The sequence below is a fragment of the Ylistrum balloti genome, unplaced genomic scaffold (genome assembly GCF_031769215.1).
Source record: "Ylistrum balloti isolate Yb309-2 unplaced genomic scaffold, AGI_CSIRO_Ybal_v1 Utg369734, whole genome shotgun sequence".
Lineage (NCBI taxonomy): Eukaryota > Metazoa > Mollusca > Bivalvia > Pectinida > Pectinidae > Ylistrum > Ylistrum balloti.
Window position 1 is genome coordinate 462,327 of NW_026781947.1, and position 18,517 is coordinate 480,843.

Sequence of the window (18,517 nt, forward strand, 5' to 3'; positions counted from 1 at the left end):
TTAAACTATTTCTGGTCTTTTTAGTTAAAGATATATAACAACTCCAGAGAGTTGCCGTTAAAAATAGCAAACATTTCAATCTATGTTAAAAATATCAGACTCACTGACGACCGTGATTCAAATATGTTCTGATATAAATTGGATTTAGACACAAATATTGCGAAAAGTGAACAAAAAGATCAACCACTCATTGGAGAAAAACTCAAATAATTCCAAAAGTAAAAAAAAATATAAGAAAAAAATAATTTAACCATGTTTTGGAGAAAACACAGAAAAATACCGACATCTTAGCAAAGCCTCAATTCAAACTCAAAGTGATGAAACGAAGGAAAAATGTGAACAACACAAATATTTACCAGGAAAACCACAAAGAAGAAAGGTTATACTGTTATCTACATGTATTTGTCTGGAGACATCCGCTAGGGAAATCTGGTCAATTCAAGTTAGCACTGTCCTGTTCTAAACTGGGAAGAAATGACTTCGGCCGGTCGTGATAGTCCTCATATCCGGAGACATGTCGATAAAATATTAATTTGGATTTCATCCAAGATTGTCTACTAAATCTTAATGTTTTGGTGTTAATAAATGTAACTTCCATTACAGAATGCATTTTATCAGAAATAAAACTCATAACCAAAGCTATTGAGTTCCGAGTTTTTCTCCTCTTTAACACCGATATACATTTAGTTTGTTTACCAAAACAAAGACATTCTATTGTTCCGTATGCAGAAGAGAGCAGTATCGTGCTCAGGATAGGCATGTGTTTTCGTGAAGCTCCTCCAGACATGCTTCAAGGAACTCGTGAGTTAGGTTATGTCGTGTAATCATCCCCAATACCTGAAAAACAAACAAAAACAAAAACAAAAAATAAGTGTCTCACCTCCGAACTTTGACCCCAAATAAGTGTCTCACTTCCGAACTTTGACCCCAAATAAGTGTCTCACCTCCGAACTTTGACTCACGTAACACTATTACGATGGGACGGCAACATGGAAATGCATGTTGTTGATGCTGTTTAGATTTACAGCGGTTTTCTCATTTTAAGAAATATATATCTTATTCTGAGTTTTAAATGATGACCTGATAACGATCTTACCCTGAAAATAATTTTTCTTGTAGAAAAAAATAGAAGGACCTGCAAATTGTATTTTTTTAGATTAAAAAAAAAATAAATATATCGTCAACCAATTTCAAACTTCAAGAAAGAAAAAAAAATCGCCAACTTTAATTTTAATTTTAATTTTAGATTTAATTATAACTCTGACACGATTTTTATAATTTTGTAGAAGAATATAACTAAGCTTTATTCATTTTTTACATGGAAATTCAACCTAGCTGCGTTATGTTCAATATGACTATCTATGAATACTGCTTGTTTAGAGACAGTTTAGACAAACGAGCACTGACTATAATATGATAACTAATGGGTATATTTGTTTCTAGATTATCGTATGAACACATCTGTAACGTAAAAGTTAAGTGTGATACCAAATTTTATTATAATTTCGCATTTTTTAATTTAAATTGAAATATAAACAAGATTAGGTTGTAGCCGATTTGACTTATCCGTTTGATTGCCATTTCGTCACTCTACAATTTAAGATAAATGTAACTGTAGATTTCTGTGACGAAGGTGACATAGTGTAGTCATCGACATCTCACACATGAATTTCTCGTTGGTGGTGATTTCTGAGTAGTGTCTTGATAAAAACTGAGATACAAATAGACGCCTACCATGATGTCAAATGATAAAGCCTTGGTTTGAATATATTCCGCCATCCCACATCGCCTCATATCGATGATTATTTTTAGTCATGAAATGGCTGGAACGCCTGTCTGTATGATTTTAGCTGCGGACACATCAGATATAACCCGATCGTTTAGTAATTAACATAGGACGGATCTTTGGCGTCATCAATTGACAATGATAAATTGTTCAATAAAGTCACCATATTAGGCAAGTCAAGACAAGAGCTGTTGTAATGAATGATTTCGTGAGAGTTCACGCTGCAACAAATTTGGGTGATCACAAACTCTGTTATAAATTGACAATGAAGAGAATTTCTCTCCTATAATGGCGCGAAAGTAAAGCAGGCAAGCATTCCTTGTCAGTTAAGTTATAGAGCATTAAAACTACTCCTAATAAAGAACAATAGGTCTTAGGGGCTTGTGAACCTCCCGAAGAACAATAATAAAAAAAAACCACATTGTTTTATATAATTAACCTTGTAGCACCTATTGATAGAAACTCATTATCTGACACGTCAACACAAATATTGGAAACGTTCTAAAAATAAAACATACAATTCATTACAATGTACTTTTCACAACAACTGGACATACTATTCATTATACTGTACTCTCCCTTAAAAACTATCCGAACATACAGTTTATTACAATGTACTTTTTATAACAAACTGAGAATATTACCTTTATCACTGAATCTTTTAATGTTTAGAATATTTTCCCTAAAGAATAGTAAAAATCTCCAGACAAAAATATAGCATATTTAATCTTTCAAACTTTCGTTTTTTTTTTTTTTTTTTTTTGCGTTGGTTCTAATCCGAACAAACTCTACTAGAAACTCTTTTCGTGCTGAAATACTATATGTTGCCCTTTCAACTCAATCAGTGGAAATATAGGCTTTCTATATCACTTTTCACCTCAAGTGTTGATATCTTCCTATATAAAAGACACTGCCTTCATTTACGTTATTCTCGCCCCCTATCGGCTGTCAAGCTTATCACCATACCATCTGAGTGAAACGAAGGGCGGTAACTCTTGGAGATTAGAATGACATTTACATATGCCTTTCTCATGGATTTATTCATTAAGCTGTTTTATGAAAGATTGAAATATAACAAAATTCAAATAATATATAATAATAAATAACGCAAGTATTCCTGAATCACACAGTCGTAATGAGGTAAGGAGACTGGATTATACAAATATCGGAAATTTGGTGACTGAATCGGAACACTTTGGCTTCTTCAGTGATAGTAATAATGTCTTTCTCGTTTATGAAAAGTGACGAAGGTTTCCGAATCTCAAACTGGTCATCAGGTGCACAGGAATTCTGATGTACTCCGATCTTGATTGGTTAAAATCGTAATTTTCCCCAAGTGTTAGATTAGAATATTTGAATTATTTAAGACTTGCAGTTTCTTTTGGTATTTTGTCGGTCGAGTTATTTTCTTTATTTTATTTTTTTTCTCATTTCTCATGTGTCGAAAGTTCTTATTTCGTGTTGCAATAAAAAAAAATCAAGCGACCAGCTATTAAAGGCGATTGCATATGCAGTTTGTTAGTTTTGATGGATTTTTTTAAACTACTTTGAATTTTAACACACAACACCCAAAACATTCGGTATTAAGGATTTTCTATAGATATGCAATGGTAGCAATGAAAAGTTTATTGTTTGTAACAAAAATGGAATTCCTTTCTCCAAACCGTAAAAACGTAATTCTTTTACAAGCTGAAAACACGCGGAATATTCGTCGTGCAGAAACTTTCATTATTTTCGTTGCTGTATTCCAAACAACGAAAATAAAGTACAGCGAATAATATCTCAGATGAATGAATTATGAGTGTAGTCATGGGGTATTAAAACATTTTTTACCGTTGAAGTGGTGTTTAAATACAAAAAGTACCCTGTTACCACTACCACTATATTTTTTAGTTTATTGTATAATTTGCTATACTATAACCGTTTTTTATGGTCCTTGTCTGAATTCGTGGCGATTCATTTTCGCGAATTTGTTGTGATTACAAAATTCGTGAAAGTTCATCGCATGCTAAAGTGAACTTGTTTACAATACTTTTTTACCTGTCCCTCGTGACTGACGACAGGTAGGTGTCGGAGTCCCATACTTCTGAAGAGATTGAACACTTGTGGCACCGGCGTGGTAGGGTAAACGGTATACGGGCATGGATTCATATAGGGCACAACATCCTGTAATGATAATTACTTACATGTACAAACACTTGGTTCACATAGAGCACTGTGACTGTATGAAATCTGTATTAACAGATAAATTCAGATTTATCGCCCCTTTTCTGTGACAACAGAATATATATGGAGGAACATTTTCGGATAAATATCAGATAAATTAAAATCTATTTAGAATTGTTCAAATTGCAATAAAACGTTCATTTTCACCAGTGATAAATATAGCAGCGAGTCAAATCAGTTAGGAATGTCATAAATATTTATGTAAACAATAACAGTAAACAAATAACTTAAACAACAGTCATCAAAAAACAACACAAGGACAAATCAAACCATTGCAGTTTTGTTCACCTCAAACATGCCTTATATGTAGCCGACTTGACTTCATATCACTATAATTTGAACGTCATTTCGTATACAATTATTATCAAATGTGAACATATTATTCATTACTCTTGGACAATGTGGACGAAATGACTTGATGGTGCTATTGTAACTGTACTAATCGTTTGTATGATAAATGTGTTTTACTTAATGTCTACAAGTTTTTTTTTCTTTTTTTTTCTTTTTGTGTTTTTTTTTTTTTTATTATTATTGTTTTACTTTTTTATATATACTTATTTATTTCCCAAATTGAAGAAAATATTAAATAAGATATATAAGCATCTCTAATTTTATATAGAACTTATTTTGATATTGAAAACCTTCGCTTCAAACAATTTTTTTTCCTTAATTTTAATTATTTTATTTAACAAAAATAATGTAATACGTCATTTCAGCTTGTTACAGCTACTCTTGTTTGGAGTAAATTGAAGAATACGAGGAAAACCAAGAAAAGTGTTCGGGCACGTGCCCCAATACCTGGAACTTTTATCTAGCACGGAGTTCTGGAAAACGAACCAGTACGACTTGATACAAGACACACGTGTTACCACCGACCTCCCGAAACATAAACATTGATCAAGGTCAAAATCCATGTATTTGCAAGTTCTTGATAATCTCCTATTAGAATAAAATTAGATTTAACATTTCAGGAATCGAATACTGCTGGCCGATAAGGAGACATCTGAACAAACGTAGCCATGTCATTCCATACTAACGAGATGGCTTATCACACGCAGCAAAGTACACTACCCGGTGATCTAACACAACCAGGCAATGAAGCTCTTTTATCGTTTTTTTTTTTTTTTTTTTTTGCATTTTTGTATTTTTGAATTTTATTTCATTTTATTATTATTTTTTTTTTTTATTTTTTTCTTTTTTTCCGTTTCTGTTTTTTTAATTCCACAAGAATTCAGAACGAGAATTCAAACCATTTAATGTTATCAACATTTTGCATTGAAAGAAATCACAATGCCTCCATTTTCTATAAACCACACTTGTTACGTAGAGATGGGATAACACAAAGTAAGATACTACATATGATTTCGGTAATAAATTAAAAATGATCTTTTCCCTGCAGTGCTGTTATTTATGGAATGCACAAATGACACACTATAGAATAGTGCCTTTTAGTTAAAAACAACAAGAAAATACCAACATTTCAACATAAACGTAATCCAAAATTCAAATTCGATTAATCTTGGGCAAAAGTTGAACAAAAGTAAAATCTACCCGGAAACCTCAGAAAAAGTACAAGGTGTTCCGTAAGAGTAAGCGTCTTCTGCTTCATCGACGACATCCGCCATGTAAACCTTGGTCATTCTAAGTAAGTAACGTCACATTATCAAATGAGAACAAGGTTTAAAACAAGGGAACTAACCAGCAAACTTAAGAGCATTAAACATATCCAACTTCATATCAAAAAAAAAAAAAAAACCTAGAAAAAAAAAATAATGCAGTTATATCGTCCATTTCTAGGTCTCGATAGTGTAAGGATGATATGTGATAGTTACAAACAGAGACAACAATATTTCAACTCGACTTAACACCAATGGATCTAAGGGTTATATTACAATTGTATGTACACACTGACTGTCAGAGACAGACCAATTCGTACGGTTATTTACATACAGAAAAAAGGACATAGAAAACATCAACCTGTAAGCCTTCAATCTTTCCGGCTGATATAAAATATTGTTAGGACGACACAAAAAAATGTCAAATAAACGCTACAGAATATTGTAACATTTATTTATTTTGATAATTAAAGCAGAATAAAGTTTTCTAGAGGTCGCCATCCATTGTCACATCCATTGAGACCACAAAATAAAGGCACGTTGATACATGATGAAAGTATGTAGTATGTGGTATGCGCCACATCCAATCTTTCATGTTCACAAAAATAATCTGAACGATTTTTAATTCACGGATGAACAAATTGATCAAGACACAAAAAATAAAAAATATAGAATCTTAACAGTCCATATTCAACTTGAAATAAAACATCGCATCTAATTTATGACGTCATCGACTCGAGTGGCTGTTTACGCCCTTTGCTCTAAAAAAGTTTCAAAATTTAACTGCTCTATCAAATATGACTTTAAGGTCTTAATAGATACAGTAAAAATAAATTGAACAGGTCTTACCTCAAATACGTCCGCGAACAAATTTTTATCAAGTAGAACGGAAATATCTTATTAAATCAATGTTTTATTGAAAATACCGAAGTTCAGGAAAGAATACTCATGTCCGGAAGTGGACAGAAAGCTTCCTCATATAGCGAGTGTTGTCTATTGATCTTAAACCAAGGTGTGGTTTGTGGGGTTGATTCTGATCTAGGCGACTGTCGGAGCAGCAGTGTTAACGTTCCGAACGACGCTTCAGTTAATTAACAGGTGATGCAGTAGTTCAACGTGATGTCCAGCATAATCTAATATTCTCTAGACAGCTACCGTGGTGGTCAAGCGAAGAAATGACCCCCAGAGATCGGCAGATGTTACAAGACGTCCCAGCCGTCATATCAAAGAGTCTCCGAGGTGCCAACAGCTTGGGCAAGTGTTCCTCGGCCATTCATCATACCGAAAAAATAGACCGCTTTTAATTCATTACACTAATCCAATTATCGTCGCCGAGACGACAGAATTACTTGTGACTGTAAATATATCAAAATCATATAAATCAAATTTCTCAAAAAATAAGATACATGTGTATTAATATCAATGAACATATATATATAGCAATCATAAGCGATTTGTATCCCCCCCCACTTCCTTCACACGCATCCCCCACCTCCAAATATAAATTTGTCACACGCATCCCTCACCTCCAAATATAAATAAAAATAAAGAAAGAAGCGAAGTTAGATTTGAAAAACACACTTTATATAGGTTCTTTTAATTGTGAAAACAACGATGCCGTTTTCTGTGTTGTATCTTTTAGTTTTAGATAACATTCTCTGTATGGTAACTTTCAGTTCGTGATATTTTCTGTGTGGTAACTTTCAGGTCGTGGTAACATTTTCTGTATGGTAACTTTCAGTTCGTGATGATATTTTCTGTGTGGTAAATTTCAGCTCGCGATATTTTCTGTGTGGTAACTTTCAGTTCGTGGTAACAGTTTCTGTGTGGTAACTTTCAGTTCGCGATATTTTCTGTGTGGTAACTTTCAGTTCATGGTAACATTTTCTGTGTGGTAATTTTCAGGTTGTGGTAACATGTTCTGTGTGATAACTTTCAGGTCGTGGTAACATTTTTTGTGTGGTAACTTTCAGGTTGTGGTAACATTTTCTGTGTGGTAACTTTCAGGTCGTGGTAACATTTTCTGTGTGGTACCTCAGTTCTTGTTAACATTCTAACATTTTGTCTCAGTAATGGTGTTGTTATTACATGATTATTTCATAGTGTTTTGTTGGTAGATTTTTAAAGGCTGTGAGAAGGAAATGTAAACACTCTGCTGTAATGAATATTGTAAACATAGAAATTATTTATAGTATCTTTTTCAACTGAATCGGTGGTGACGAAGAAAAACTTTTTCATTTGAGGACAATGGAATGCTATTCCGGAAAATGAATTTCAAACATTTCAAGCATGAGTTTCCATTGGTTTCTGAAAATTTTATCCAAAGTGTTGAGATTGAAACAATCAAATCAAAAGAAAATTTATATTTTCCCCCAAGATTAACTGCTTTTTTGTATTTCATGACACTGTAGAAAGTTCACTAGCAAGGCTGATATTTTAAATTGGAATCGCCATGACAGCTCAATGCTTTATTCAGAGTGAGAGCCAGACAATGACAGGAAGTCTAAATTGAGAGATACTACATCAGTCTATTTAGAGCAGCAGTCTTTCTTCACAGTGAATTTTCCTGTGGTAAACACATCTAGACAGATAGCCATTACAAAGAAATAAATAGTACAAACAGTGCATGTTCATTTAGACTTCCTGTCATTTTACTCGGCAGATTCGTAAAGGTCATTCTTGCTCTCACTCTGAATAAACCATTTATTTTATATATAGAAGAACAAAACATTTAATTAAAGTGCATCACACAGCTATTTCGTCCTTTTAGGACTCGTCAGTGATGCTACATCATACAGCTGTTTCGTCCTTCTGGGACTCGTCAGTGATGCTACATCATACAGCTGTTTCGTCATTCTGGGACTCGTCAGTGATGCTACATCATACAGCTGTTTCGTCCTTCTGGGACTCGTCAGTAATGCTACATCATACAGCTGTTTCGTCATTCTGGGACTCGTCAGTGATGCTACATCATACAGCTGTTTCGTCATTCTGGGACTCGTCAGTGATGCTACATCATACAGCTGTTTCGTCCTTCTAGGACTCGTCGGTGATGCTACATTATACAGCTGTTTCGTCCTTCTAGGACTCGTCGGTGATGCTACATTATACAGCTGTTTCGTCCTTCTAGGTCTCGTGAGTGAGGCCAAGCGCCCATTTTGTAGTGTTAGAGGTGATGGAGGAAAGTCCAAAGTGATCGAAAGAAAAATCTAGGCGAGAGGTGTATAAGCCCGATAATTCAATGAATTTCTTAATTTCATATCTCTTTTCATGGACAGATAATCTTCACGGACAGATAATCTTCAAGGACGGATAATCTTTATGGACAAATTATCTTCATGGACAGATATTCTTCATGGATAGATAATCTTCATGGACAGATAATCTTGATAATCTTCATGGACAGATAATCTTCATGGACAGATAATCTTTATGGACAGATTATCTTTATGGACAGATAATCTTCACGGACAAATAATCATTATGGAGAGATATCTTCATGGACGGATAATCTTCATGGACAGATAATCTTTAATGACTGATAATCTTCATGGATAGATAATATTCATGGACAGATAATCTTCATGGACAGATAATCTATCTTTATGGACAGATAATCTTCATGAACAGATAATATTCATGGACAAATAATCTTTATGGAGAGATATCTTCATGGACGGATAATCTTCATGGACAGTTAATCTTTATGGACAGATAATCTTCATGGACAGATAATCTTTATGGACAGATAATCTTCATGGATAGATAATCTTTATGGACAGATAATCTTCATGGACAGATAATCTTCATTGACAGATAATCTATCTTTATGGACAGATTATCTTCATGGACAGATAATCTTCATGGACAGATTATCTTTAATGACAGATAATCTTCATGGACAGGCAGTTTATGTGGAGGTACATGTACATAAATGCATGTCAATGTAACTCATAAGATGTTTGATTTCATGTAAGAGTTTATTTAACGGGTCTCAGAATTTTTTTATCGTACGAATTTTTACAACACTACTCAGAAAAGTTACATTCCTCGTGTGAACATCTACACACCTCAGATCTCCTCCTGAGAAATACCATTGTTAAGTCGCACGCTCTACAGAATGAATCATCGTGGCTTCATTTATCGCAGATCAACTCTTTGTAGGTGAACGATGAAATAGTAAAATACTGTTGTCAATCAATTGAAATTTTCACTAAAAATAAAACTCCTTATTGCATTGTCCTTGAACAACAAATCGATGATTTAGTGTTTAATTATTTCTTAACGTGCATGACTTTGAAGTTGACCCTATCAATGGTTTCTTTTCCATTTAGTTTTAATTCATTCCTGTATTAATTGTATCAGCAGATGCGAAATCATTTTAAAACCAGCGCTGAATACATGTTATCTAGGACCTCACACTGATATCAATCTATTACTTAGTTTACCAGTGATTCAAAACGTCAAGGAGGGATCCTCCTCATTGTCGATTTTACTTTTTTTTGACCAATTTTAAATTTCTTTATTCGCCTTAATGTTTTCACATTATAGGCTCTTAGCCTCACTGGTGACTCCTAGAAAAGGGGAAACACTTCTTTGATGCATGTTAATTCATAATTTGGCTCTCCTGTATCTAATTTTTAATTTCTATGGAAATGTGTTATGTAACTTACTTCATAGACTAAAGTAGTTTTTGATTATTAAGTTACGCATGCGCACTATAAAACTAAACATAGTTGTGTAATTCAACCTTTAAATATTTTTTTTCTTTCCAAAGAAGCCTTACAAGAAAGAAGAACGTTAATTCATTTTACAAAAGTAATAAGAATTACTTATCCAATGATACAGTCCATTTTTCCTTATCAACGTATCCCACGAAAAAAATTTTTCAGTATTAGCATCCGTAGGTTGAAAGCTTAAACCAGAATACATAACTAAAATATTAAGTGATTTATAAGGAAGATGAGACAAGCCACAGACACAGCAGAGTATAAAAACTTTAAAAAAAAACTTACCACCAGTTTCAGCTGGTTCAGGTCGTGTGTTTTCGTGACGTCATATATGTCTGGGTATCGGGGATAATCCTCCGTCATTTCCTCGTAGCTGAGATCTAATTGGCTCGTCCTCTTCAAAAAACAAGAAACAGGATTTTATTGGTCAAAAATGCTTAATTAAAAAAAATATTACAATTGTTATTTATTTTTTTCAAATATCATATACGTAAGGCTTCTAATGTACACAATTAAATCAAAATATTTACTTTCACGCACCAAGTTGTAATCTCCCAAAACAACTACTATTCATTCGAGAATTAATTAAGGCTTCAGTATGAGTTACATAAGATCTCGTATGAGTGAAAATACTATTTATCACATTAATTTGATTTAGTTTGACAGGTTTCAAGGTCAAAATATCGATAACAAAGTGGAGCGTAGGCAGCCATTTTGTCGCGCCACTTTTTTTATCAATGGAGTAACGTCATTGTCAATTGGTAAATGGAATAGCCAATAAAAACGCTGCAGGATATATATGGTAAGCTACATCTACATGTACAGAAATATTACCAGGGCTTATTTACAGGATAGTAGGCCGAATATGTGATAATTAGAATATAACAGTTCAACAATGAAGACACGTTTCCTGTAACCGTTAATCTTTAACTCCAGGTTTGGTTAAGTTTTGAGCTAAATAACTTTCTTGATCTATGTGAATGCAATTAATGTACCTTCATTTTTTCCATTTCTAACAAATGAGGTAGATCTCCGAAGAAGTTTGGCGTATTGAATACACATGCATGCATGAAATAGTTTTTCATATCACATGACGTCAGACAATGCATGACGTCATAGCGGATGACGATAGGCATACGAACAGTTTTATCTCTGATTTATGATAAACAAAGGTCGCTCACATAAAATTGTGGCTAAATCTCAATTATTAAATGCAATTTTAAAAATTAGCATATCTTCCGGGCTTAAGATTGTACAAAAGACAAACAAGACGGACGAAACAGCTGTATGATGTAGCATCATTGACAAGTCCTAGAAGGACGAAACAGCTGTATGATGGAGCGTCACTGACAAGTCCTAGAAGGACGAAACAGTTGTATGATGTAGCGTCACTAACGTGTTCTAGAAGGACGAAACAGCTGTATGATGTAGCGTCACTGACGTGTTCTAGAAGGACGAAACAGCTATATGATGTAGCATCACAGACGAATCCTAGAAGGACGAAACAGCTATATGATGTAGCATCAGTGACGAGTCCTATATGGATGAAACAGCTGGATGATGTAATATCACAGACGAGTCCTAGAAGGACGAAACAGCTATATGATGTAGCATCACAGACGAGTCCTAGAAGGACGAAACTGCTGTATGAGGCGATATAACTAGTTGCAATATTTTGCTCCGTTGTATCTAATTCTAAATTTTTTATTAAAATTGCTGTTTACTTGTGTTTTTTACCAATCTTTAAGGCGTCATCTCAGGACACTACCTGACAAATATCTTGGTTCTAAATGTTTTTTAATAACAAGGATGGTAGATTGAGTGTTGAAACTAGGATCACCTATTTCACTTTGAATGCTGGTCATGGCCATTTATCTTTACTTTTTGCTGCTTCAGCTTGAAACATATTTACCAAATATCTAGATTCTAGGCTTTTTAATTAACAAAGCTACGTACAAAAAGGGTTTTGACAAACTTGACACTAGTGACCTGACACATCATAATCGTCTTTTTTTATTTAACTGTTGATATTTGAAGATATTATACACAGACAGACCAAATATCATTCTTCTAGTCGTAAGTAGTGGCCATCTGAATTGTACCTTAAATTATGAGAGAAACTGAAGTATTTAATCAAGGATTCAACAAAGAAACATCAAAATCAAACAGCAAGACTTTTCACCGACCCCGCCAAAAACTCAGAAGGTCCCTTACGCAAGGTGTGGGTGTTGTAAATATTGGTTTAGATTCGACTTCCTGCACATTTTCTAATTTGTTTCGTTTAAATATGCTTCATGGCATCGCAAATGAAATCTGTGCTTAAAAATCGTTCGAAAAATCACGAATGAAATGAAAACTCGTTAAATATCGAGGATACACGTTCTAAAACACAAGTGTTGACGGCCATAGTATCTCCCACTACAAACGTCAGCCGGAAATAATGTTACGAGTTGATGTCTTCTGTCTACCGCGCTTCCTAACATGGTTACGTGTCCGATGGTCTAATTAAGTCAACACGGTGTGTGAACGTTGTCATTTCTTTTCCTGTCGAAATGAAATTTCTTATAATTTGACTTCAATTTGTATTCATTAAGAAGTCAAATTCTATGGGGAAAATCTTCAGTTTTAATCAACCCTCCTCCTGGGTTCGTAGGTAATCCAAGAATGACGTAAGTTAATCATTGTTTGTTACAACAGACTCAGCGACAATTTTACCTCTAAATAAAAGATTTCCAAAGACCGGCCTTTTGTTGAGGATTATATATAGCATTGACTCTGCAACTAGATTGTTAAAAAATACTAATAAATCAGTAAAGAATAATTTGCCTTGTAAATATTAGATAATTCTGTGTCCAAAACAATAAAAAGAGGCATGAATGGACTTGCCACAGGAGCTATAGCCAATCCTTGGCACGTGTTGTGATACATTTTTATTCATTTTGTTATTTTACATCAAAGATAGCCGAAGGTTTATGTTGATTCTGTCAGTTACGTTTGTATTCTCTACAAGGACTACTGCCTCATTAGGACTGGTCAGTGTCAGACAGATGTTTAACTGTGTCCAAAATGTATACCAGGTACAATTTTAAAATGAACAATGAAAACTATTAAAAGGTTTCTGTAACAGATACGATGTAAATATGACGTGCTCGACGCTCATCATTACGCTTTATGGTTTCATTCCCGCTACTCCGCTTTTTGAGAACGTGACATTACAATGGTTTGAGCTAGAGAAACGCTTCATAACACATAACCTTTCCAGAACTCCTGGTAGTGATTTACAATTTTTTAACAGTCTCCGTATTAACTTTTTATTTAATCACATTTTTATTTCGTTTTAAATAAAAAAAAAGTTTATATTTTAAAATTTACGTTCGATTTCACAAAAAATATGTAAATCGTCGGATTTGATAACAATAATTCAGTTTTGTAACAGATCGTTTTAAGCTATAACAATAACGTGTATTGATGGAACAATATTGATGTTTATTTATTCATGGAATGTTTCATTGTTTTAACATTAGGTTTCATTTATTTGTTTACTTTCCTGTGATGCTTGGGAGTCTGTGGTGACAGTTGAGAAGTGGAGTGACACATGCTCGGCAAATTGAATCACGATTATAAGCTATGGAGCCATGACTGAGGAGATGTGATTAGTTGTGATTGAGGGACTGATCATTGAATGGTGGGAGGATCACAACGTCGCTTGGCTGAGGATATACATGTATGTTAATATCGACTGTATCAGACACCGAGATTTTTCTACCACATCACGTGGTATCGCGCTTGCATTATAAACACACGGATCAAGATCCTCGGTCTTTACTTGAGAGATAAGACCACCTAGGAATCATCAAACGTTTGTGTTTTTGGACCTTCCACTACTCAATAATGACGGGAACAGTGATTTTCTTTTGCTCTATCTTATTATCCAGTGTTTTGTTGTCCAACGCAAACTGGTACGGAAAAAGGGGTGAGTAGGTTTTATTGTTCTCATATTATTGTCTCTTTACTTAAATGATAAATAGTAAAAGGCATAAACAATGTTTCTAAATAGAAAAAAAAGTTTCTTGTTTCATAAAGGATAAGTTTTCGTTGTTTCCCGACCAATCAAATTAACTGTGTGAGCCTTGTAACATAGGTTCCCCCCGCACAAACATGGTTATATTTACATATTAAACATTTTTCATCTGTCATGTAACATTTTTACTAACTTTACAACCTGTAATGTGTTACGTGTTGGGGTTTAACTTTACAAATTGTCCATCAGGAATTCCACGGTTCTCACTTTAAAAATTATCATTTTTTACTTCAAAACCTGTTCGAAGCATTTGTTAAAGTCTGTCTTTAAAAACGTAAAACGCCATATGTTAAAAACCGAGTTCAAAAACAAGATTAGAAGTCTTAGAAATTGAATTTATTTCTTCCGGTTTTCTTTTTTAGGTAAACCTGTTATATGCTACGTTTATCATGTTAAAGATTTAGTCGTTGGTACAATAGTGTTTAACGAATATGGAATTGATATAAAAACGAACATGCGAACATTGTATTAAACGAATACAATAATTTCTGATCTAATTCTCCTTAAATCTGACTGTAAAAGTTGTGAGTAGCATTCTACCGATTTTAACTTTGTATTTAGTTCTATAAAACAGCGTTCCAATTTTATTGTGATACTGTTACCAAGGAAGTAGAATAAGTAGCAAGTATATGTTGAAGAGCTCCACTGTGCGTTTGACCAATCCTCAACACTTCCTCTTTGATTTCAACATATTTTATCGAACAATTTCAATGGGATTGGGCACATTTTTTCCAACTTATATCAAGCCCTTTCCCCATAAAGTTTGACAAAATACATATTTACTAGACAAAACGACATGTTTAAATACGAAATTACACGGAGAGAGAGAGAGCGTCATATTTATAATTTATCTCTTTAAGCGTAAATCTCTCCTAAACCGGACAACACTAGTATTAGTTACACTGTACACTTTTCAATGCCTTCCAGCTATTCTAAAGTTGATCACATCCTTTTCTAAAAATAATTTTTACCACAAGTTAATTTAATTGTTCCTCTCTGTTCACCATCATACCATATTCTTACCTAAAAAAAAAAGCCTTCGTTATCATGTTCTGAGAGCTACCAACAAAAGTGTACGACGGTACAAGTATATGGTTGTGAAATATACTGAAGCGATTTTCATGAAAATAACATTTAGTCCAAACCAAAAAAAAAAAAAATATACGAAGGACGAAACCGGAAAAATGATCGAATTTTCTTAATAAATACATTTGTCGAGTTTTACGTTAAGATATTCCATCCAACAAGTTATTAACATACACATGGAACAAATTGTGTCCTCGCTTAGCTGACTTTTTTGTTTTCATACGAGAATAGAATTATCGGGGAGCTTGTTAAAGCAGGTCTCTCAGACCCTGCGAAATCCTTCTATTTTATATTCAGACATATTGCTGATGTCTTTAAATGACTCGGACTTAATTGCCTATTTACAGACATAACAGACTTTTCTACATCAGCCGCTTACCTCGATTTTTTTCTACAATAAAACATATAAAAACAGCTTTCCACCGAGCTGTAACATAAACATAATGATTTCAATTTCCCTTAAGTGAATTTTCCACTTCTGTATAGCAACCTCCATGTATCCCCAAACTGTGGTGTTTAAACATCGCCGTTAGTTCGATATTCCGGGTCTGTTTCCAATAAACCGATTTTTTTTATACCAGATATCGACAAGACAAACTGATGAAGGTTAATGAATATTATGTGGAAGTTTTATACCCGTCACAGGAATCTCATTGAGAAATATTCTGTTTCTTTGGCCGATATGAAGCCGGATGTGTTTGATGTTCGATTGTCTGAGTTTGGTTTTAATGTTGTATACCTTGTTCTTCTTTAGGAACGTGACACTACTTACATGGCGGTTTCGTCGATGAAGTAGAAAACAGTTTGTTGGGTTTTCCTTTACGGCGGATATTTGTCCTAAAAGTTGTTAAAGATATCAAATTCAAAGTGTTTAATTATCGTTGTTCTCACTGCATACACTTTCACGTCGAATTACACAATTCTAATTTTAAAATTCTGTTCTTGTTCCTACAGAGATATTTTCAAGAGAGAAAACAATTGGATTTGACGATAACTCTTCTTATTCATAATTTGTTCTTAGTTGGTTTTAAAGACTTTATCTATTTGAGTATAAAATCAAAGGTTGTTTTATTTACAATATTCCAACTTAAAAATCAATAAGATCGAACATTTAGTATTGATCAGGACCTAATTTTACGGAGCGTAGGTCGTTCTTGGTAGCTTGATGTCTTCTGATTCCATTTCGTGCTTTTTGGCTACTCATAATGCCTTACTAAGTGTTAACTCCTGCCTATTGTGCTAAGTAGTACATGTTATCAAACTCGTAAATATCATGTTTCGTTTAATTTTTTTTTCGGAGTGGGCAGTATATTCTCTTCTTTGTTTTATTAGATAATATTAATAGCGCAAATCAATCTATCGTATCGTAAAGCTTCAATTTGAGTTAGAAATTTGATATCGTCTGTGATTCATTGTCCTGAAGTTAGAAATTTGATATCGTCTGTGATTCATTGTCCTGAAAAAAGATTAGGTAAGTTGCAAAACGTTATAACAAACATTAATTCTTTGGGTTCCTAAATGGCAACGTCGGCGAAATGTTACTATATTAGAGAATATATGACCTTTGAAATAAATCGACGGAGATAGAGATACTTACTCCAGAAGACGCTTACCCTTTCTAAACACCTGGTCTTATTCTTGTATCAATTTCAGGTCTCTACATTTTCAAAATATTTTGTTACGTATAACGGATAAATTCTTGATTTTGCAACAAAATATATACCCAATGTACTTTGAAGGGTATACTTGTGATTAGGAAACCATTTGACTCTATCTAATTCATACTAACTTGCGTTGATGTAAAATTTTAGATCGCCTATTTTATTGTAAAAACCATAACCATCATATACTAGTGTAAAACTAACATTTTTAGTATAAATTAAAACAAACGTATTTTGGTATAAAATTAAAACTAACATATTTTAGTATTTAATTAAAACTAACGTATTTTGGTATGAACTTCAAATTAACCTATTTTGGCATAAAACTCAAACGAATCTATTTTGTATCAAACATTTGTTTAACTCATGAATGAACATATATATGTATTTGCTTGAGATCTTTTGAACTTTCGGTATTGTTTTTGTATTATCCCATACGTTTAAAATGTCACATGCCATCTGTCTTTGCTGGTAATATACACATGTTAGTATTAGCATAGTGATCCCCAAACTGGTCTGTTATACATACAGAAGAATAGGTTCAACCATCGACCCCATCAGTCAACAGCAACGATAACCCGCTGTTACCTGGTCATTACTGTAGATTACGGTAGTGAATTAAACAATTTAATTTACCTAACAATATTACTTCATCGAATAATGAAGTTCAGATAAATCATTCAGTAACAAAGACCTCCCCCTCCCTCTGTCACGTATTACATCGGAAAAAATACACCTACTGTGGCATTAGACCTCATGCAATTACACCTGTGACGTAATACTTCGTCAAATTACACGTGAATTAATATTTCATGTAATTGCGCGCACTGTTACTCGTCATATTACTAAATATGATTAATTATCCTTAATTTGAAATAAGATTATAATATCAATCTAATTATTGACAATACAAGCGAACTTCTCAAAGTAAGAAGGGTCGTATCACCACAGACCTCAGTCAGTATTAAGGGGAAGTGTCATATCACAGACCTCAGTGTCTTATCACAGACCTCAGTCAGTATTAAGGGGAAGTGTCGTATCACCACAGACCTCAGTCAGTATTAAGGGGAAGTGTCATATCACAGACCTCAGTCAGTCAGTATTAAGGGGAAGTGTCATATCACAGACCTCAGTCAGTATTAAGGGGAAGTGTCATATCACAGACCTCAGTCAGTATTAAGGGGAAGTGTCATATCACAGACCTCAGTCAGTATTAAGGGGAAGTGTCATATCACAGACCTCAGTCAGTATTTAGGGGAAGTGTCATATCACCACAGACCTCAGTCAGTATTAAGGGGAAGTATTCACAGGGGAAGTGTCATACCACAGAC

The 18,517-nt window shown here is 33.9% G+C and overlaps 1 protein-coding gene across 1 annotated transcript in view; it reads right to left on the reverse strand.

Moving 5' to 3' along the window:
- Positions 1-679: 679 nt before the first annotated feature.
- Positions 680-18,517, reverse strand: part of LOC132543010 (H(+)/Cl(-) exchange transporter 6-like) — a 76,557-nt gene continuing 58,719 nt past the window's right edge. Inside the window, exons 21-23 of the mRNA XM_060206464.1 lie at positions 10,644-10,754; positions 3,827-3,952; positions 680-837 (exon numbers count right to left, since the gene is read on the reverse strand). Coding sequence (XP_060062447.1) covers positions 748-837; positions 3,827-3,952; positions 10,644-10,754 — 327 coding nt within the window. The 3' untranslated portion in view covers positions 680-747. The remainder of the gene's footprint in view (positions 838-3,826; positions 3,953-10,643; positions 10,755-18,517) is intronic.